At 39.8% G+C, this 23,739-nt stretch overlaps 1 protein-coding gene across 2 annotated transcripts in view; it reads right to left on the reverse strand.

Moving 5' to 3' along the window:
- The window catches only part of Dnah7a (dynein, axonemal, heavy chain 7A), a 310,307-nt gene that overhangs the window by 17,016 nt on the left and 269,552 nt on the right, over positions 1–23,739 (reverse strand). For both annotated transcript variants that reach the window (XM_006496179.4, NM_001252070.1), the window contains 7 exons: positions 23,421–23,597; positions 19,941–20,102; positions 18,881–19,081; positions 13,816–13,977; positions 11,157–11,342; positions 9,219–9,356; positions 5,535–5,765 (listed from right to left, as the gene is read on the reverse strand). In XM_006496179.4, coding sequence (XP_006496242.1) covers positions 5,535–5,765; positions 9,219–9,356; positions 11,157–11,342; positions 13,816–13,977; positions 18,881–19,081; positions 19,941–20,102; positions 23,421–23,597 — 1,257 coding nt within the window. The remainder of the gene's footprint in view (positions 1–5,534; positions 5,766–9,218; positions 9,357–11,156; positions 11,343–13,815; positions 13,978–18,880; positions 19,082–19,940; positions 20,103–23,420; positions 23,598–23,739) is intronic.

A 23,739-nucleotide genomic window follows, 5' to 3' on the forward strand; every position in this document is an offset into this window, starting at 1 on the left:
CTCTAGCCAAATTTTAGTGGAAAATCTTAACCAATACATTGCTATTTAGTAGCTACTGGATCACAGTCTACTTTTCATTCAACTTACCTGCTTATTAAAGTCAAGTTAGTGTAGGTCTTCTAGCCTAGCTTCTTAAAGCCACAGTGACAGATATAAAATTAGAAAGCATATCATGAAGTACTCTAGGAACTCAAAGCAGTCTGAAATTCAACCTGAGTCCAGTTGCCCTTGTTATGCTTTGAATAACCCCTTGTGTGGATGCTGAAGCCCAGAGCCTCTTCAAATTCTTGCCTTAGTAAACTTAACAAGAACTGAAAAGAATCAGTCAGAGAGAGAGAGAGAGAGAGAGAGAGATAACATTTTTTGTTACCAATAAAGTTTAATTTTCAAATTAACATTTATTTATTTATTTGATCTTGAATTTAGACATTTTATTTGTCATTTCTGCTATAAATAAATAAATAAATAAATTGAACTAACTTGAAGTTTTTAGCGTAAATTCACTAGACTAAATGACCATATTTCACTTGCCTCTTTGATGTCCTCCCCATAACCCCCGAAAGAGCAGAGATTCAGGACTCTGCCTGTTTTAAGGCATAAGCCCAGAAAGTCAGAAATAGAGAAAAGAGTCATGACCACAGAGCATGGGAGATCAAAAGCAACCCCTAATAGCCAATACAGCGTTTGGAGTTTTGCAGTACTTTAACTCAAACCTCAGGTTTAAATATGCTAAGCAAGTGCTATGCCACTCTATATGTCCTCCACCACTCTAGATGCTTCTAAAAGTCAGGGAAGATGGCTGTGCTAAAAGAAAAGAAATTTAAAACCTAGTTTTTTCTTAGGTGTCTTCCTCAAGGTTGCCTACCCTCAGCCTTTAATATAACCTGGAAATCCCAACAAATAAATAACAACAACAAAAAAGCAAATGCCAACTAGCATGAAAATGGGGATAGCATGTGTAGTTGAGGTCAGTTATCACACTGGAACCAAACATTAATGCTTGGTAGCAGAGACACCGCCCCCCCTTTTCCTTTTAGTTCCCCATTACAAGTTTTGATCTTCTAGGCAAGAATTAGAAAGAGCTACATCAAGGAGAAACACCTCCAGCCAAGGGCACACTGCAGTGAGACCATCATCAACCGTCATAATGCCATCACACTGTCCTCTGCACATGTCCTATTCCCAATGGAGAGCTGACAATTATGCACAGTATATAAACATGCCACAGGAGGCTCCCAACAGTGGTCTTCAACTCAGAACTCAGTTTTTAAACACAAAGAAGGTTACAGATATGTATTCCTTGCGTCATGGTAATCTCTCCTGTTAACTCATTGAGATAAACTATTCATGATACAGACCGAAGACCTATTGTGCTTTCCTGACCACCCACTACAAGTAAAGATTTCCTTACCTACATTTTTTTAAAAAATATTTTAGATTTGGGGATTTCTGAACATATCTAATAAGATGTTATGGATAAGGCTCAAGTCTAAACAAAATATTATTTATATTCAATATGTGCCTTATATAATAGCTAAGATACCTTTATATAACATTTTCAGTGATCCTACATTTTGAGTGTAAGGGCAAATATGTAATTTTCCATGTGTAGGGCCACATTTGCAGTTGTAGAACTTGGAAGTTTGGAACACTTCAGATCAGATATTCTAAAGCTATAAGAACAGTAACTTAAGAGTCTTGTTCTTTCTCCCATATTCTTGGTCATTTCTGTTGGATTTTCAAAATAATAACTTTGACTTTTAGTACATCTAAAAATTAGATGTTTATTTTGTATTTCACTAAATTCATGTAGTTTTTGCTTTTCAGATAGATAGGTAGATAAATACATAGATACATAGATAGATACATAGATAGATGTGTTCTGTTGTTGGTCCATTATGATTTAATGGAAATTATATTTAATTTTTCAATATTTGCTTTTTAATTTAAGGCATAATTTCTCCCTTCTCTTTCCTCTCTCAAAACCCTCCTATATACCTGTCCTCTTTCAAATTCATGGCCTCATTTTTATTATATGCGGTTACAAGTATATACTTATATTTATATACATATATATTCCCAAAAGCAGCATGTCTGCACGATGTTACTTGTGTGTGTATGCTTTTAGGGTGACCATTTGGTATTGAATTGATGGGTTCTTTGCATTTAAATTTTCACTAATTTTTTTTCTCTAGGCAGTATGTTGCATTGAACTTATAAATATATGGAAATTGCACATTAGTTTTTTGTTATTCATTTCTAAGTTAATTACACTATGATCATAGAATGTACCCTGATAATACCTTTTTTTCTCTCTTATAGAGCTATGCCATTTTTCCATGGTAAATGCTTCCAGATCCTCCATATGAACTTGGATAATATATGGCACTCTCATCAGACTCAGTGTTCAGAACACCACTGTGTCATTTTATAAATGGGTTGTTCAGTTCTCTCATGCCCCATCCTTTCCCTTCTTGCTACCTCTTCTCCTCTTCAGCCCTAGGTTTTAAATTTTTTTCTTCTGGCATTGAATTTATAAGGCATCCTTTTCCTTGTTTAGGAGAAATAATTTACTTATTTTTAATCTATCTCATTTGATGATTTCAAATCAAACCTAAGAAAAGTAGTATGATTTTCCTTGGGTATACTGTTAACTGCATTCTGTAATTCAGACAAAAAAATCTTTCATTTAATACTCAGCCTTTGAAAATACTGTAATATGAAATCTCATTTTTAAAAAGGGACTAGATTCTTAAAAGAGAGACACTACATGTCACTAAAGTGAGAGAACGCTGAGAACTGTTGCTGAGGAGAGAACCCTGAACACAGGTGGAAACCTGATTGTGCTGGGGCCTGGACCCGAAAATCACATTGTAGGGGGCCTGGACCCAAAAATCACATTGTAGGGACCACTGACAGTGCTGGGACTTTGCCTGCTCATTCTTTACAATGGTAAATGAGGTAATTATACTGCACGTGGTAAAATCACATATTTGTTGTTTAGGAAGTGTGTCATGAGTTGTTAAGAGAAAAGCTATAGAATGCAAGCAAGTTAATTTCAAATAATTTATTAAGTATTTATATGTACAGGTCTATGAAAGAGAAAAGGAAGAGAGAGGAGGGAGTGGGAGAGGGAGACTGTGTCAACTTCAGGCAAATACAACCTTACTGAGCATAATACCAAGTGAGTAATGACATACATAGTTATTCAGCGTTATTTACTAGTGTATCCTGGCACCTGTCGCTGTCAGCAGCTCTGTCTGTCTTCCTCATTCAGTGGACATCTCCCTGTGCATTTTATAACACTATTGGATATTACTTGATTTACATGGTTTGCTATTAAAATAATGCAGGGTTTGGCACTCCTGTGCTGTGCCCGCTCGCTCAGTGCATGTATAAATACACATCAGGATGAAAGATAGTTCACTTTTAACTGATATTGCCAAGCTGTGCCTCAGAGAGGCTGTACCAGTTTATATTTCAGAGATGTGAGAGTGCTGATGACTGACGTTCTATTAACAGTGAGCATGAGTAGTGTTCACAGACTACGCATCGTTTGCTGGTGTACCTCAAGCAAAATAATAGTCCTCTTCTACGTGTTTAATTTTTGTTAGCTTTTTTTTTTTTACAATTTTAATTTTTTTTTGAAAAAAGTTATATGTGTGTGTGTTTCTGTATGTGTTTGCCTTCTATGAAGAAGTATCAGTGATTTATAAGTTCAGCATTATTTTCTGGCAACAATCTTAAAGAAAACATATACATAGTATCAACTTTGATGTATAACTTTACCCAATTATATTGGTTGGAATATTTCGCCAAGACAAAGAGGTAAAAGCGTAAAATGTGGCTACATTGCTACCTCAGAGAGGCCATTGTAAGTTAGCATTACAATTTGGATCATTTTATCACATTAGGGAAATATTTAGAGAAAGGTTAGAGATGCCTCCAAGAAAGGAAACTGCTGCACATTCGCAGCAGAAGGGGGACGGAGTGAACAGGGGAGATTGATTTCAAAATAGCCTATGCTCATCAGGGCTACCAAAGTACCTGAGGTCATCTGTGAATTTTATTTCTGACTACAATATTACAGACTGGAAGTTATACCCACCCTGACTCCCCCCTTGGACTCTAATGCATGCAATTAATAGCAATCTCTCCGTTGACTCTAGGAAACACTTCAAAGGTAACCTGATTGTATTTCTTAACTTTCTCCCTCAAACAGCCCCGTTCCTAGACCTTCTACTTGCTCAGGCTAAACACTTGGGGGTTGTCTCTGGATCTTCTCTTGCTCATGCCTACATCAATTTTCAGTTGTCCTAATGGCATATAGACAGCCATTACTCTTCCCCTCAGTGCTCCTGCCACACTCAGCTCTGACACCTCACCTATGTTCTCTATCATTCTGCTTCCTTACAATCCTCCCTGGCCACAGTAGGAGTGAGTTTCAAATATGTGAAATATCACTATTGCCTGAAAACTCCCAATGCCTTTGTATTTTAAAATAAAATTCAAGATTCTAGCCATGGCTGACAAGGCCATTATGTACCTGGTCACACACACACACACACACACACACACACACACACAGACACACACACACACAGACACACACACATACCACACCACACCATACCACACACACACACAGACACACACACACACAGAGACACACCCTCCCCCCCCCCACACACACACACCGTTTCTAGCCCCATCAGCCTTGGTGCATCTGGTCCAAGCCATATTGGTACTGCTGTTGGCTTTTACCATTGTGCAGTCATCTCCCTAATGATCTTCTCTTAACAGTCCCAAGCTTCTTCTTTGGTATCCTTTAGGCCTCTGTCCTTGGAAGTGTTTGCCTCAGCCTGCTCCACACTCACTGCTGTACTCACTATCCTGTCATCTTTTCTAAGGAACTTACCACTTAGAAATTATATCCAGGCCTAGAGAGAGATGGCTGATGGTTAGGAGTGCTTACTGCTGTGGCAAAGGACAGGAGTTTGGACTCCCACATCCACACAGGGTGGCTCATAAACATCTGTAACTTCAACTTTGAAAAATCCTATACCCACTGCTGGCCTTCATGGGCATCTTGAATATACACACATGCACACGCACATACACACATCAGCACACACGCACACATGCACATGAGCACACACATGCGAGTACATTCACACAAACACATACACAGACAAATGAAAATAAAATAAATCTTTGACTGTCATGTATATATTTGTTTAATGTTTTGCTTATCTACATGGCTAACATGTAAGCTTGTTCTCTTTAAGGCACAATGTCTCCTCATCATGCACTCTTCCCAGTACACTGTGTTGTCTAGCATACCCTCTGTACTTATATATCTCTTTATTAACTGTTATCCTCAGAATCCTATAAGCTAATAAAGTTCAGGGACTTGTTTCTTATACTTTAGATCAAGAATAGTACTTTCCAGTATCTGACACTAGTAAATATTTGCTAAATTGATGAAAGTGCAAGGTTTAACTTAGATATTTTTTTTACTCAGTTCACCTTACCTTGACTGCTTTTTGAATATTAATGCATGATTCTCTTATGGTTATCAGCAACTTATTGAAACGTCCCATCTCTTGGACAAGGACAGTGTTCATGCTCTGAGTGTAGGTTGTTGGGTATCTCCTCATGGCAGCCTCCACATCAAAGTTGTTTGGAAGTTTACCCAGGATATCTCCAGCAACCTCATTTACTACTTCATCTGATGACTTTGTTCCAGAACCTGATGAATGAGACTGAAGAATTCAAACAATTACAAACATCCTCATAAAAGTCAAAGGGCGGCTTAGAGGGAAAAACTGTTGGGTAAATCTAAGAACTAATCTATCTGTTAGATTGATAGTAATTCTTCACACAAAAGGATTGTAAGAGCCTCGGGGAATGGAGTTTTGAGAGATGATTGTGAGACAGGAGGAGGGAGAACATGGAATGTATCCAGAGAAGCAGGACCTTAGGGAACATTTGTACATCCCAATGCCTGGTGCCCTCAACTGAGCAGCTGGGCAATGACAAACATCAACACCCACGAGGAGGGAATGTGGGTGTGTCTTGAGAAAGCTTGCCACAAAATCTATTTGCCAATAATTGATGCACACCTGTTGCCAGGAGCAGAGATGCAGCTTTGTCCGTGAGCAAAGAAAATAAGCTCACTCCCTCAAGGTGGCTAGGAGTTACAGGGAGAAGGAGGGCATTAGTGACTCCCCTCAGAAGCCAGGAAGGAGCATCTGATGTAATTTGTGTTTCACATATTTATAGTGACATCTCATAAATGCATTTATATTTTCTGGAATGACTTTTTTAAACAAGTCAAAGAACAAATACACTCAGGAAGGTGGGGGGGAGGTGTACCTCCTGGGGGAGAATAAGCACTATTGGAATATAGTTGATTAGCTCACATTTTTCCAGTCCAAGAAAACTGACTTCAGTCTCCTTCCTGTTTTACACTTCTTGGTATCTTTATGATTAATATTAAACATTCTATTCTGTGAACATTATCATTTAACTTAGATTTCTACCTACCTGTCACACACCACTAGAGGAGTTTTAAAAATCTAACAATAAAGTAATTAAATGCTAGAAAAATTTCAATGCCTCCTAGTAAAAAGAAGGAGGAAAAGGAGGAGGAGGACTATTGCCATAAATAATTATTTCTTACATTCCTATGGTATTTAGTTTATAGTTAATATTTAAAACAAACAGTAGAAGGGAAAAAAGATACTGAGTGCTGGACCCAGACTAAATGAAATATCTTTCTTTTTACTGTATTTACAAATAATTTGCATAAACGTAATAGAAATCATTCTCTCTATCATTTTCTATTAAGAGCTATACTTTCCCACTAAAACACAAAACCTATAAAAATCACACACACACACAGAGGAGACAAGCTAACCAACCAAAAATGTTAGAAAAATATTTCATCTCAGACATCCTTCTTACCTCACCTGCCACGCCTCCCCACTCCCTAGGGCCTCAAGTCTCTGGAGAGTTAGGCGAGTATTCTCCCACTGTGGCCAGACCAGGAAGTCCTCTATATATGAGCCTCAGACCAGCTTGTATATGCTGCCTGGTTAGTGGCTCAGTGTCTGAGGGGTCCAGGTTAGTTGAGACTGCTGGTCTTCCTATGGGGCCATCCTCTTTTCTCAACTTCTTCCAGCCTTTCCCTAATTCAACTACAGGGGTCCCTGGCTTCAGTTCAATGTTTGGGTGTATAATTTCTCTTCTTAAGATAAGGTGCAACCATTAAGCATAAGCAAAAGATTACTGATAAAAATTACACTCTCGACTCTGCTATCTGCCTCTTCTGTTTTTCTCCAAGACGTGTTTTGACTAAGGACATTAGTATAAAAGTTTTGTCATCATTAGTTCATGGAGTTCTGCAGTTTTGGTCTCTGCCTCTGAGCTGTGACTCAAGAGCCAATGACTACCCATTCTGAGAGTCACACTTGCCAATCTGAGTCCAAGGATTATGAAAAAGGCAGTTTGATCACACACTGAGGAAATACACCTGTGTATTCCAGCTTATTGGTTTGGTTCTGAGTCATTTTCTGTTGGAATGAGCCCACTGTTTTATGGGTTCTGCAATGTGGCACACACCACTGAGTTTAAATGAAGACAAAGACAATGAACTAAGCCTGCTGTCAGGCTATCACACATGACAAGTAGCCAATACTCCTCAGGACTGACTTATTCATGTTTGTCCATGTCCCCTGTGCGTACTCTGACAATAACAGGGTTTCATGCCATCAGTGTGTGAAATGAACATTAAAATAGGCTTTGATGGGCATACAAACAGAAGCTAGACATACAGGCTTTGTAGACATACACATTTATAACACACCACATATCCTCCTGACTCTTATCCTTCTCAGCATCTTAGGTCTGACCCATCCACAGAATCTAGAAGAAGAGTGAGGGACAGCAGCTCAGAACGCAGGTTCTGGAGCCAAACTGGTGAGGGTCACATGGCTTGGTTTGAGTGTAGACTTGAAACTGGACTCCCCAACTTTGGTCAAACTACTTAATCCTCTTGTGTCTCAGTTTTCTATCTATAAAACAGGAATTTTAAAGGCCTCTCATTCCTTGGGTTGCTCTATTACCACAAAGACATGTCTCTACATCGTGTTATTGAGGGGCCAGCACTGTGGCAACATGAACCATCCCTGCTTCACCTGCATCTTCCAGATTGAACAGTTAGGTGTCCTTAGTTTATTTAACCTCCATGGGAACTTGTGGCATCTAGATTAATTTGCTTCCAAAGCATTAAAAAAAAAGTGAGGTTACCCTCTAAACAGAGAGAGAGGATTAACAACTGTTTAACTCACCAACTGCTGCCCACATTTAAGATTGTACACTTCTACCCACATGGGCATACTTGGTCCATCAGCAGGGCTCTGTGCCTTCCTGTGCCTTCTACTCATAAACTCTTTCTTTTAAAGCATTTTGTAATATTGCTATCATATACTTAAATGTTACAAAATCTAGTGAAAAGGGAACTTTTTATACAAAGTAGGTAAAATGTCCTTGGACAGTAAATAAAGATGAATCGTAAAATAAACAAATGCTGTTAAATCAGCAGGAACCTAGAAAATAAAACAGGTAAAGTTCTGCACAGATCCTCCCCAGACTGCTTCTCAGGTATCTTTAAAATGATGGTTTTGAGCTAGAGAGATGGCTCAGCAGGTAAGACCACTGACTGCTCTTCCAGAGGTGCTGAGTTCAATTCCCAGCAACCACATGGTGGCTCACAACCATCTGTAGTGGGATCCAATTAAAAAGAGTGACAGTGTACTCCCATACATAAAATAAATAAATGCCATAAAATAAATAAATCTTTTTTTTAAAAAAAATGATGGTTTCCACCTAAGAGAAAGGAAAGAAAGAACATATGCTGTTTTGGGGGCAAGGCTTAGGCATGAAAGAAAAAAAAAAAAAAAAAAAAAGGAATCCCAAGAAGCAAGAGACTCAAAGAGATGCTTTTGTTTCAAAACAAGACTGATGAAAAGAAAATGGCCGATGCCCACACTCTCTGTGCTGAGTCTGTAATAAGGGATTGTGTGGATTTTCTTTCTTTTGCTTTGTGAGCTTCTTCACTCTGGCAGTTTTGAAGAAGCCTCTGCTGTATGGTGGGGCAGACACATCTATGCTGGCTCTGCTCAGGAGCCACACAAGCCTCACACAATACACACCTGGGTAAGGAGAATGTTATCAAACAGCAGCTGCGTCTCCGACTGGTCCTTAGTGATGTCAGCGTTGGCATTCATCCCAAAGACTTCTGGTGCTGGGATCAGTGGCAGAGTCTTTGTGTAGTCGATGTAGCTTTTGTGCTGCAAAGATGAGTGGAAGAAGTTGGGAGGTTAGACACATCTGTGAGGTTGAGCTTGGCTTGGATACAATGCTTTTCAGTCCTCAGTGGTGGAGTGAATGAGCCTACAAGACTGAAAACTGCATGCTTTCCCTTCCTTTCAGCAGGGACAATGATTAAACAACCATGGGTAAATTAAGAGAGGAAAGTTGGATGAGAAATAGGTTAGGAACTATGAACACGGGTTTATTTGACTTAAGCTAGTTTTAGTCCAACTTTGGAAACTTCAAATCTACAAAATTCTATATTGTTCTATAATTTCAAGGCAAATGTAATTTGAAAATTCAATCAGCGAAATACTAATATACAACAAAGCTGCAAGGTAGTCCAAAAAGGAAAGAAACAGAAAGGGCCACACTTGTGTTTGTAGTGAACTGAAGCATGTGCCTCTTTGTTTCTTGTATCTCAGAAGTTCTTGGCTTGTTTTGTTTTTTTTTTTAAGTTGGTTTTTTTATTAGATATTTTCTTCATTTACATTTCAAATGCTATCCCAAAAGTCCCCTATGCCCTCCCCCTGCCCTGTTCCCCTACCCACCCACTCCCACTTCTTGGCCCTGGAGTTCCCCTGTACTGGGGCATATAAAGTTTGCAAGACCAAGGGGCCTTTCTTCCCAGTGATGGCCGACTAGGCCATCTTCTGCTACCTAGGCAGCTAGAGTCAAGAGCTCCGGGGGTACTGGTTAGTTCATATTGTTGCTCCACCTATAGGGTTGCAGACCCCTTCAGCTCCTTTGGTACTTTCTCTAGCTCCTCCATTGGGGGCCCTGTGTTCCATCCAATAGATGGCTGTGAGCATCCACTTCTGCACTTGCTAGGCACTGGCCTAGCCTCACATGAGGCAGCTATATCAGGGAATAAATCTTAATAAAGAACTTACTCTTAAAAAATGTTTTCACTAATTCCCATATAATCACACACTAATAGTTTTATGATGTAGGTCATGTCACATACATGTCCCTTCACTTCTTTGTTTGGTTTTGGTTTTTTAAGACAAGGTTTCTCTGCCTCCCAAGTACTGGGATTAAAGCCATGTGCCACCACTGCCCGGCGTTTGTTTGTTTTTTATCTCCCAACAACTCATTATTGGTCTCATTACCCCAGCATCAGCCCTAGGTGATGGGTTTGGGTTATCAAGTTATTTTGCATGGAGCTTGTGCATGTGGTCTCATGTTCATCCTTAACACATGTTATTTGACCCTGGAAATCAAATGGGAAATGACTGGAGCACAATGGAAAGCCTTTGAAAGCAACTATGTGTATTATTCTGAAGGCAGTACCTGGGGCTGGAAGGAAAAGCAAAAGAGATCAGGCCTTGGGCCACACTGCTTCTCTGCCTTCTGCTTTGGCTGCCTTTGTCAGGCCCATCAACCTTAGTGAATCTGCCTCCTTGTTTGTAAAGAATGATACAATGTTAATTTGATGCTGCTGTGAGATTACTTAGGACTAACTAAAAATAACTGTGGTATGAATATTACTTATTACTTCTAACATTTTATGATCCCCATCATGTGCATAGTCATTTTAATTGTGACAAGGTATTTTTATGCAAACACCAAGCTCACAGTGTTAACATCTCAGGTCACCAAGAAAATTATCTCCCATCACAGTAAGTAGGAAACTCTAACCCCCTTTGCTCTCTGACTCTCTGTGTATGGTCTGTTCATCTACAGCTTAGAAAAGCATGGGAAATCACCATTAAAAACCATGTTGTCAGTTCCTAGGAGTGTCATGTTTTTCTGCTCTTAAAGGGGACTTTACTTACATCACCAGAGGGAGGAACAAAATAGATGCCACTAGAGTCAAATTTGTATTGTGGATTTTCAACTAATTCTGTGCAGAAGAATTTGTTGAGAATGCTGCGCAGTGTGCGCCGATCCCAGTCGTCTGTCACCCGGCCTCCATAATTACATTCCCCAGTCATGTAGCGGAGAGCATCGTAAGGAAGTTCCTAAAATTGAGAACTGCAGTGAGATACTAGTAGCACAGGGCATGGAAAAGTGTCCCCATTTGGCTACCACCGTTAAACTAAACATCTTCCTCAAAGTTGGCAACTACGTGACCTCCTTTTATATACCTTCCTGCTAATCATTGCTGATGTCCCTATGATCTTTCTCTTATTTTATTTTGTTTACCTCTCAGCCAATGCTCAGACCAAAACTCCTGTTATTCTGCTGTGATTGTTTAATGATCAACCATATAATTTGAATTTGTAACATTTTAAAACTACTATTGAGGGTCTTAGTTGTGCATATTTCATCAACATTTGTTCTAACATAAGTCAAGGTTTCCCTTCTCTATTCTCTGTTTAATATCTAAATCATCTCACTCCTTTCTCTTCCAGAGGTATTACACCTCTGCCTTGTTCCCTACTGAGGTTCAATTCTTAGAGTTGCTTGCCTGGTCTCATAGATTACTTTTCCGTGGCTGCAATTCGGTGCCTAAAATCAGAAGAGTTGTAGCACAACCTCAGGCCAAGGCTGGGAGCAGATTTGCTGTTGTCTACCTGGGAGGATGCTACAGGCATTCGGGCTTTTGGTGACTCCAGGCGTTTGTTGCCTCATGACAGTGTAATTTCATCACACTTCCTACTTATCAGAGCTGTTTTCCAAGTGTCTCTGTGTGTGTGTGTGTGTGTGTGTGTGTGTGTGTGTGTGTTGGCCTGCAGATCAGGATGTAGCTCTCAGCTTCTGTTCCAGCTCCATACATGCTCTCTATTATGATGAAAATGGACTAAGCCTCTGAAACTGTAAGCAAGCCCCCAATTAAATGTTTTCTTATATAAGAATTGCCCTGGTCATTGTGTCTTTCTATAGCAATGGAACACTGACTAAGAGAACATTCCTTTTCATGGTGACGCCTACTTTACTGAGAGTATTTTTTATCACTAATGAATATGGGCTGTGCCAAAATTTTATTTTTCTGTAACTACTGATAGGATCTTGTGTTTTAAATTCTCTTTAGCCTGTTGATACAAAGGATTTAATTTTTTAAGTGATAAACCAAACTTGCATACTTATACGCATTTTAATTAACTCCTCATTATAGATTATATTGTAAGGTAAAATATATTCTCCAGATATCCAAATTGCTAACTACCAATATTCCTCACTGGTTCTGTATAATTATCTTAGCTCAGATACCTCCCCCTCTGGCATCTATTTTGTCTTTATTATTAGTTCCTTTCCTTCCTGGAGGTCTGACTACAAGGAAACAATGTATCCCACTCGTGACTCATTTGAATGTTTCTGCCACTTGAACTCTCCATCTTTATTGGTTTCTCTTTTGCTTTTATGGACATAGAAGCCTAAGTTGCAAGTTTGATAGTCCAATGATAGATTTAATTAAAGATATCCAGCTGAATTTGAATAAGATTCTGCCAAAATTTAGACAACTTGCTTTCCAGGGTGGGAAGAGGTAGAGCTCCCTACTCTCCTGGGCATTTGCAGTGATTTACAGAACAGTTTTTCCAAGTTTCAAACTTGTTTGTACCCAGTTAGCAAAGAGTAAAGAGGACATGTAATCATGCTCAATGTGTGATGTTCCCGAGACAATGGGAAGGCAAGACAGAGAAAGAGGGAGAGTAAGGAGGATTCCAGTAGAATGGAGGGGAGGGGAAAGGCTGGGAGAGAAGGAAGAAAGGGGAGGGGTACTGTGAAAAGTACCCTAGAGGTTGAGGTGGAACATCTCAAGTTCAAGGCCTACCTGGCCTACAGACTAAATTCAAGGCTAGTCTGGGTAGGGAATCAAATGGTGCCTCATGGGAAAAGAAAAGGAAAAAAAAAAAAACATTGGGGTGGTGATGCATGCCCTCAATTCCAGTATTCTGAGGCAGAAGAATTTCTGTGAATTCCAGGCCAGCCAGGGCTATAGAGAGAGACCATATCTCAAAACGGAAACCAAGCAATACAAGCCCCAGAGAGAACTAGTCTCAGAATGAAGAGAGCATTTGTGACATCGGGCTCTCGGGCCTCCTTCCAGGATCTAGTTGTCTTTTTAAATCGTATTACATAGTTTGTTTCCAGGCTCAAAATTAAAGATTTCACTTCTCAAAAAATGAATTTCCGCTCCAGAAGAGAAAACTGGTCATCCTTCTGCCCCACCCCACTTCCTAACCCAGCTGATTTATACTATTTTCATGATAAATATAACATCATTACTGTTTAAACCTCCACAGGTGGCTGTGTGTGAAAATACATGATAAAACACAGGCTCCTAAGAGACAAACGAACATCCTAACTAGCTCCTAAAGCAGTTATAATTTCCTGTTATAATAAAGTACTATTGAATAGGCTATTAGGAACTTCCTTGCAATTTATTCCATAAGAACAGAATTAAGTCATAAGTCCCTGCTCACTGCACCAATACTTAGAACATGATAAAGAGCATAACAGGTGAGGCCCTTGCTGTGATGTCTGTAGTACCTCATACTGGTCCAGGAACATGTGGAGTTGCTGCACACTGATTCTTAGATCTGTCTCATTGAATTCGTAAGGAATATTCCACCCAAGGGGTCCGAATTTTCGTCTCTCTTGTACCAAAGCATGAAAGAAACAGAGGCCATAAAGCAGTTTCTTGAATTCCTCCTGTAATGAGAAGAAATTGTCCCATGACATTATTTTTCTGTGAACATTGCATCAAACTTGCAAGGTTTTTGAATTAGTATAGTTATATTCCTTTGCTTATAAATGATATGAGGCTCTTTTCTCTGCTCCCCTCCCCTCTCCCCAAAAGCCCCCTAATACAGAAGTGTTTTTCCACAGGTGTCTCAGGCAAAAATCTGATCAATCACCCTCAAGTCCAATTAGACCGCATGGCTGTGAATACTAAGTTTGTAGGAAACAGAACAAGTCCATCTAATTTAAATTTTACAGGAATTTTTTTTTGAGAGGGGGGGTTATTCTAACTGAAGCAATGCAACACAAGAATTATGAAGTCTATGTATAGTCCCAGACTACTGTGGAAGAATTTCAAAGGAGATGATATGACCTAAATTGGCAGGTCCCAAACATCAAGAATACAGAATGCTAACAGCAGAGCTTGAGGTAGGACTGCAGAATGACTTCTTCAGACATCGAAACTGCTATTCTAGAAGTCAGCTTGCTCCCCTCCTCCCTGGTGAAGGGCATGGGAGGCAGTCATCCTCCATAGGAAGAGATCAATGGGCCATCAGAGTTGACGCTCATAACAGCTGGAAACTTTGAGAAAATGCAAAACTCAGATGTGAAAAAGGAGCAGAGGTTAGAAGATCAGAGGGAAAGACCAGGTACTCAGCCAAGCAGTGGGCCATCCTAGTGGGAATCCAGAGGAGGAAGGGATGCTGGTAAAGACAACATGTACCATGGATCGAGGAAGCCTCCCAGTCAGAGCCAGTCTGAAGGGTGCACTGGAGAGCCTGAAACAGACTAGATCAGAAGTGCGGTGGGGAGGGGGTGAGGGGACGTATCACCTCAAGCCCATGCCCAGATCAAAAAATTCTCAGCTAAAATCAAGAATATCTACCGCTTCCTGTTTCAAAACTACTCTGAAGTGAATGGTACCAACAACTGCGAGCTGTGTCACAGGTCATGAGAAGGAGGATGGCAGCTCATTCTCTTCCCCTGATAGGCTGCCACCCACCAGCCAGGGACACTGGGTGAGAGTGTGGAGAATCCAAAGCCTGCATTTTTAATAACAATGAAGTAGAATTAACATATTGTGCCATATCTACCAATTTCTGACTCAAGCTCTTCTTGCAACTGGAAGTAACTATATGATATTTTATTATTTAACAAAACCCAGAAACATCACAGAAAAGACTAAATTTTATCTCACAACGTAAGGTTCCTTCACAGAATAAAATCGAAAAGGAAAATAGAAAACAGGGAGATATAAAATCAACCAAAAAAGAAATGAGAAAGAATGAAACAGGTCTGACAAAAGAGGTAAAGACTAAAAGAGAGATAAATGACTAAAGACATTGACTAAACATGCCAATATTACTCTGAATTATTTTGCATATATTGAATCATTGATCAAGTCAATAGTTAATTGTTCGAATCTAGATGTCTTAATGTAAAAGAAAAGACAAACATGAAGTGAAGACAAGAATGAATGAGGAAGATGCAGTGAAACTGAAAATTCTGGCATGTAGTCTTCATGCCTAGAGGGCCTGTAGGACATGTACGTATATATTTGTATGTTTGCATGCCTATAGATTTTCTTTAATTTTTTGTTGTTGTTGTTGTTGTTGTTGTTGTTGTTTTATACATAGGGTCTCTCCATTTAGCCCTGACTGTCCTAGAACTCAATACACAGACCAGACCAGGTTGACCTCAAACTCACAAAGATCTGTGGGCTTCTACACAGTGCTGGGATTAAAGGTGTACAGCACTATTCCTGGCTGTGTTTATATTTAAGTACCAAGGAAGTCATCTAATATCCATTGAGTTCTCCAACACCATTAACCACTCAGAAAAAGCAGAGCTCTTTGGAAAAATGTCTGGCTCTGTGACAGAATCATGAAGATTCCATGATGAGTCTGGATTATCTTACATTAGAAAGTGAGAGCTGCTAACAACATAGAATTCCTAAAGCTGAAATACACACAGAAAACAGGTTAATGGAGATCTTTTGACTAAAATTGGAATAATGTGAGGTCTGTGTTCATTTGTCACCCAATTCTCGCCAACTCCATGCCCACCTGCCGGAACCCCTAGTTCCCACGGATTGGGGGGGGCCTACTAAGCCTGGTCTGTATGAATATAAAATTCTTGATCAGTGAATTGCAAATCTTTGGGGAGAAAATCAGTAAACCTTATGTCCATACCAATATTGATTGTAAGGAGCCACTGCTTAGAGGAGTAAGTGCCAAGCGTTGAAAGTTCCAAGAGCTGCAACTGGGGAATAACCACTTAAGGCAAGAATTGAGGCTAGAATGCTCAGTAGATACTAAATATGAATGGAAGGTGGAACACCTCTCCTCCCCAACATGAAAGAGAAAAAACAGTTATTAAACAGTGGAGAAATTAATCAGTGTCTCTTTAGATAATCAAAATTAGTTTCATCCACTGGGACACAGCATCACCTACCTAAAAATTTGGCTAAGAATTAAAAAAAAAAAAGAAAAGAAAAGAAAAGAAAAGAAAAGCCTGAATCCAACTGTTAGGAGAATGTCACACAGCTTCTGAATGAGGAAAATCCCATGTTAACACAGTATCATGAAGTACGTTCTTCAGAAAGGACAGTGTTGTAGGCAAGAAGAGCCGAGGAAATGCTCCAAGTTAAAGAAGCAGACTCCTGGAAGCAAGCTCAGAGGCACAGCCCTTGCCAAGCCTGCCCAGGCCTGGGTTTGGGCTCCAGCACCACAGGGATGAAGCATAAACAGCATGAAGAAGGTAAAACAGACATAAGAAATAAGCTTGACACTGAACCTTACACCAATTCTCACATAGACGACGAAATGTTGCTAGTAGCTGACAACACTGAACCACATGAGAGAGTGACAGTTACATTTACAATGAGTAAGAACAATACCAAGGTAAGTCAATGTCCCTATTCATAAAACATACATAAATACATCTAATGTGGGACCTGCAGGTCCCATGTACCCCAAAATACCTATGAATGTGACCTAAAACAAAAGTTTAAACATTCTGAGAGTTTTGGGTAACTTCACTACATGGCTTGCAGGTATGAACTTTGTAGGTATCAGCATCATGTCTCTATGTCAAAGGCTTAGAAATTTCTGAAAGTATTCAAGGATAAGGGGTCATGATAGATCTAGTTTGCTTTTGACTGGTATTATACACACACACACACACACACACACACACACACACACACACACACTAAACCCTTCTGTGTTTTGCTTGTTCTACATTGATGATTTTAATCAACCTTTCTGATTGTGCTGGTGTTGAATATAGATTTCTTACTCTTTGCACAAGAAAATTGACAAATATTTACATACTATTAACATTCTATGATATAAGTGACCTATACATTATTTAAATTAGCATATAGGAGGATATGTCTAAGTTATAGGCAAATAATGCCATACCATTTTATATGAGGCTGAAGCATCTATGCTTTTGAGTATCTGAGGAAAGCTCTAGACTGTAACCAAGCCTCTATAGCTGCCAAGAGATCACACACACACAGAGTGGGGAGAGACAGGGAAAGAGAGAGACATAGATGTAAAGACAAAGATACACAGAGACACAAAGAGACTAATGTGTATATGCACAGATATTAATATATTTGGCTACATAGAGAGGAACACAAAACAACAAACCAAATGGTATAAAAATTAATAGCAGGTGAATATGAAGAAAGACATAGATTGTTCCTTATACTATTTTTATATTTTCAATTTTACTATAAGTATAAAAATCAATCTCAAATACAAAGTTAAAATGTAAAGTTGTAAAGTGTTAATGGAATTTAGTGAGATTTTATCTTGGGTTGGAACTGTTTCATAAACACCTCTAACTCTAAAATGTTATTACTATGGGAGAGACCCTTTAATCTAAAAGAAAGAGAAGGTAGGTTACACTTACAAAGGGGGCTCTGTTCAGTCTACCATATGGAGAGATAATGCCATATGATAGACTAACTGGGAACCACCAGCTTTCACCAAGCCTTATCAATACAAAAGCCAGCCATACACATAGGTCCTGGAAGTTCAGGACAAGGTTGACATGGTTTTGAATGTATGTGTGTAGATTTCTTTCTTTTTTTCTTTTCTTTTCTCTTTTGTGTGTGTGTGTGTGTGTGTGTGTGTGCACATGTGCAAATTTTTGCTTAATGAAAGTACTTTAGTGTTTTCTCATGTTGTGCACTTAAATAATGTTCAGATCTCACAACTATGAGCTTTCGAATGGCAAAACTTATCAAAGTTCATAACCCTTCATATAAAAGAGCCCTTCAATTTTTAATTACAGCAAAACACCATGAAACAATTTTAGGTCACAGACACTCAGACAAATTTCTAATCATGAAAACAGTGGGTGTTTTCCCTGCTTGCCTGGTGGCTCGAGAAAAGACCCTTATGAGTCCCATCAATTGAGGAGGAAAACCATTTTGGCTCTCATTATGGTTATATGAAGGAAATGTTTTTATGTTTTAATTTAGAGGGATGTTTCCAGATAGCAAAGAGCTCAGTTCATATCCTGGAACAGGTTCTCCAGCCTTGCAGATTTGCGCTGGGAATGACTTACAGCTGACTCTCTCAACAGAAACCTACATTATTAATGATACTCCATAATATCTCGGCTGAGCAGGATTGGGGCTGGTGGTAAAATTAAAATAAAATATTAATAAAATTGACTTCAGCACAGTCAATAATCAGTAATGAAAACCAACTGTGCTGCAGAGCAGGGGGTCTATTTAATTTGTAGTTTTACTCTGTGCACACATCCCTGATCACAAGGGGCCAACTTGAATTGCTTTACAGGGCTGGGGTGACAGGACTTAGGGCTGGGGTGACAGGACTTAGCCATCACTAACAGGCTTTTTGCAGCTGCCAAAGAATTCAGGGTCAGAGATGGGGTCCATGAGGTATGATCGGATGATATTAGCCCGCAATCCTTTTGGTGCTTCGTTGGTCATTTTTACTCCATTCTGCAGGACTGACACGGGGAAATTTGGAGATGGGTAACTCGTCAGCCAGATTCGGAAATCAGGGTGTGTTGATTCTGCGCTTAACTCCTGTGAGAAAACAAATCACAAACAAGTGTGAGTAAGACTCAAGGAATCATCTCCATGTCTGTAAGGAACAGTCTGGAAAGGGAAAGAAACATCTCTAAACAGAGATGGAATTGTTGCAACTTAAGCAGAAGCCCAACATTCCTTGCTGAGTCACCATGCTTCACTGAGAAGGCCCAGAGTGTTGTCACTCCACTGACAAAATTAATTCACATAATTGTACAGCTTACACAAGTGCTATGTAGTTCAGCATTGGCTCAAAGACTAAAGTCTTCTTAATGGGTTTCATGCCTGTACTGATGTTTCTGAAATATTTCAAAAATAATTCTTGACCCACAGCTAGATTAAGACTAACGCCCTCCTCTTGCTGCAGCCAGATTTGGGAATTAAGTGGCCACTGAAGACAAATCAATATCACTCCAAGCTGGAATTATTTGTTTAAGAGAGAAGGGTGTTTTAAAGGGTAAGAGCTAGTGTATCCTGAAGCCTCAGTATTTATCACTACTACCTCTACAGCAAACCGTAGAGGTCATAGAGCCCTCCATTAGTACTGTGATGTTAAGGCCTAGGAATAGCTACTCAGGCCTGTTCCTCTGAGACATTCTGAAATACAATATAAGCACTACTCTGTGTGAAGGGGTATCAGCTATGGCCTGACTGTGTGTCTGCCTGTTTTTTTGTTTTTGTTTTTGTTTTTTTTAGGTAAAGTGTTTAATATAAACCCATGTTTATAGTGACCCAGCTACAACCTTAATCTGAAGCCTGCCAAATGAAAGAACAAAAATGAAGCACTTGGGTGAGATGTATATGAAAATGAGACTGGGGAGGTAACACACTAATAAATATATATCTGCATTTTTACCTCACAAACTTTCTCAAGAGTTGGCATCCAAGAAGTGGCAAGGTGACAGTTTTGAAGAACAACCCAGGTCCCATCCTTGACAGCTTTCTCTAACATCTTCATAGCAATGGGCCCTTGGCCTTGGCCCAGAGATAGAGAGCTAAGTTTTGAGCCCCCATATCCCTGTGTACAAGAACAACAAAGATGTCATTTTAGCATCATACACTGGTCCAAACAGATATAACCTAAGCATGTGCTAATCAAAAGTTAGATGAAATAGTATAGAAATGATTGCGGTGATAAGAGGAAAATTCTGAAGGCTCTTTGGCTGTTGACATAAGATATAGAAAATAAAAAAAAATATTAAAAAGCCTTTCTAATAAAGGTGAAAATTAAAGGACACAGCTGTCATTTAGCAACCCTGAAAACATGAAGCTAAGAAGGAAAACATGAGCTGGAAGATGAACTTGCCCAGTCACCTTGAGCAAGTGTCAGCTGCTTTAGATACTCATAAAATTAGAAGCACAAAAGCTTTAACCACTGCCTGCCAGTCAGCAACTTCCTTCAGCAATGCTGTGGGGATGTTTCCCCAGCTCACCTGTGGCTTTTGGATTTCCTCATTTTAGGGGTAGTGGTCCCCAGATTCCTAGAAGAGGCCCCTGGTGACAGAGGCAGTGGAAGAATGGGTCTTGGTCCATCTCCAACTGCACACTCCAGTGAAGTCTGTTTGGCAGGCAGAGAGGCCTGGAAGCACTCACGAGGCAGGGAGTTTCAAGGAAACTCAATCTTCTGGAACCAGGCTTCTCATAACCTGTATACTCATACCCTATCCCCATGTTAGTCTGGTGTATGGGTCCACATGCTCTCTTTTAGTATTATTTTATTATAAGTGCCTTTTAAGATTGAATTCTGACATAGGTAAGCCTCCACCAGTGTTCCAACGTCCTAGAAAATGCTTGAAGCCGCTGAGCTTGGAATTCATTACAAATTCAGTAAGAATGTTACTTATTCAGTAACATTCAAATTTACTTCTAGTAGAGACAGTGAAACTAATTAGGTATTACAAAGAACAGAGCTGGAATAGCTCAGGGCTGGTCTGCAGATAGATTACTTAGGACAGTAGCCAGTCTCACCCAAACAAGGGAACACATAATGGCCTAGCTAATAGGTGGGTTTACCATGTAAGAGATAGGGAATCCCACTGAGACACAGATCTTCTCTATAGCCAGGTATAGCAGGCTACATTGCATATTAGAAGCAAGTTGGTGAATTCTTCTGACAAATGGAGATTCACCACAGATACTTAAAAGAACAGCCAAGTTACATTCATACAAGAATTTATCAAGGCCTAGGAAATAGGGGGGTTGTGGTATTGCATTTTTCATGAGAAGGTCTGCTACAGCAGAACCCCCTGGTGCTAGCTTTCACAAGGCTCAAAGGAGTAGCACAAATTGTGACTAGGGTGTGAAATCCTTACCTGTCATTAGCTGACCCTAGGCAGGGCTGTTTTATCTTTACTGTAAATATTACCTGGTTCCTGTAAGTCCTTTTGAAGTCATTCCTTTGTTTTGTGTCAGGTAACTTCAATGTACTTTGTCTGCTGTGACACGCTACCCCTTTGTTTTCTGTATTATATAAGACTGGTGTACATTTTGTGAAAATACATTCAGATTCTACACAATCTCTCATGTAATTCTGTCTGTCATTCATTCGCTGACTCCTTGTCCACCTGCAACCAGAGACTGGTTCTATGCAGACAGGGACCAAAAGGGTGTGCGGCAGCATATAGCCACTGTTTTAGGATTTTACTGCTGTGAACACACACCATGACCAAGGCAGCTCTTATAAGGACATTTAATTGGGCCTGGCTTATAGGTTAAAAGGTTAATAAGTCTATTATCATCAAGGTAGGAGCATGGCAGCGTCTAGGCAGGCATGGTGCAGGAGGATCTCAGAGTTCTACACCTTCATCTGAAGGCTGCTAGAAGAAAACTGGCTTCCAGGCAGCTAGGATGAGGGTCTTAAGCCCACACTCACAGTGACACACCTCCTCCAACAAGGCCAGACCTACTCCAACAAGGCCAAACTCCAAATAGTCCTTGGGCCAAGCATATCCAAACTATCACAGTCACTAACTCTGTGAGAAAAAAAAAAAAGGCATCTTGGTGGGGAAAAAATGTAGAAATAGAGGCTGGAGACAATGCAGAAGGATGACAGACAGGGCAGGAGAATGGCAACATTGCCCAACACCAAAGAGACACACAGAGGAAACAAAGATCAAAAGGATTTTGAAGCAATGTTGATTTGTAGAGATAAGCCCCATGCATAATAGACACTTGGAGCTACTTCCACTCTAGATCTGCCACTACATTTATTATCTCATTCCCGATATCCCTGCCGGAACTAGTGGCCTGCTTCCATTTTGCAGTACTCAAGTCAATCCTCTACAGTCCAACTGGGATGACCTCACAAATGAATGGTCATGCTTCTTAAAGTATCTATCTTTAATCATGACATCAATATCTCAACACTTCTGAAACAATCAGAATGCTATATCAGACAGTCATAGCACTCATATAAAATCCAGGCTATTCAAGTGCCAAGTGGCCCAATAGAAACTACTTTAATTTTAAAGTCATGTAGCTTTCAGGAAGCTATCCTCTCTTTGCTTTAATATCCCTCACTATGAAATGGAGATGTAACCATTTACTTTAAAGTCTTCTGTACAGTTTCAAAGAGAAAAAAATTAATAACATTTACCACCAAAGTTTACTGTAGGCCATGACCTCAATCCACCAAAGTTCATTATAGGTCATAACCTCCATGTTTTAGAAACTGCCAGAAATTGTTTAGATTATACCAAAATGAGGAACATCAACTCAGAACCATCCAAAAACCTGTTCATTACTTTCTTCTTCTAGACAGTGTGGCATAAGAACACTTATAGCAAATTAATTTGAATATGTTTTAAATTCTCTTACAAGTATAGACAATTGAGCATACTCTCCTGGCAGTGAGGTTATAATGTATAGCTGCTCTGAGAGTCAAAGAGGGCTGCCGTCCTTTAGAGGCTAGGAAGAGGGGTGTGACTAGAAGCTTCACGCTGGAGCTATTGCCTGAACTAAATCAACCAAGTCCATGTACTGGCGTAGATGCTGTAAATGTTGAAAGAAGCAAATGTTCCTCAACCCCCAATTTTACTACAGGTTGGTCTCAAACTCATGATCTCCCTGCCTCTTCCTCCTTCAGCAAATCCTAATGGCACATGCCACAACAACCAAAGATACCCAATTCTACTTCACAAGTTGTGCAAGGAGCCACTTTAATGTAAGTGCTGCCACTGAGTATCATTTTCTTGGGACTCTGTCATGTTTCAGAATTCCAAGCCCTTCTTACAGCTGAGTGACAAGTTTTAGCTTTCTCTCATCTTTTAAGACATTGGTTAGAGCAAAAATCAATTATTATAAAGGAACGTGACAGTGTCCGTCTGCTGTGAAGTACCTGGTCATCAGCGAATTTCAGAAGAGCATTCATGGGATCTGCTCCAGGGGAGAGCACAAAGATCAACGGTGCACAACAGTTACTGTCCCCAAATGCCTTGGCCAAGTCAAAGGGGGGTGGCTCAATGAAAGAGCGCCCCAACTTCTTGATTATGAATTCCTGCAGCATCGGAATAACCTAAAAGGGACAAGAATATTTGAAAGAATAGTCAAAATAGTTACAACTTTCAGGAGTTTTAAAACAAAACCGTCAGTGGGTGTGCTAGCATATGCATGTGGCCTCAGCACTGCGGAGTCTACCGGCTCACCAGTTCATGGTC

The sequence above is a fragment of the Mus musculus genome, chromosome 1 (genome assembly GCF_000001635.26).
Source record: "Mus musculus strain C57BL/6J chromosome 1, GRCm38.p6 C57BL/6J".
NCBI classification, from domain to species: Eukaryota; Metazoa; Chordata; class Mammalia; order Rodentia; family Muridae; genus Mus; species Mus musculus.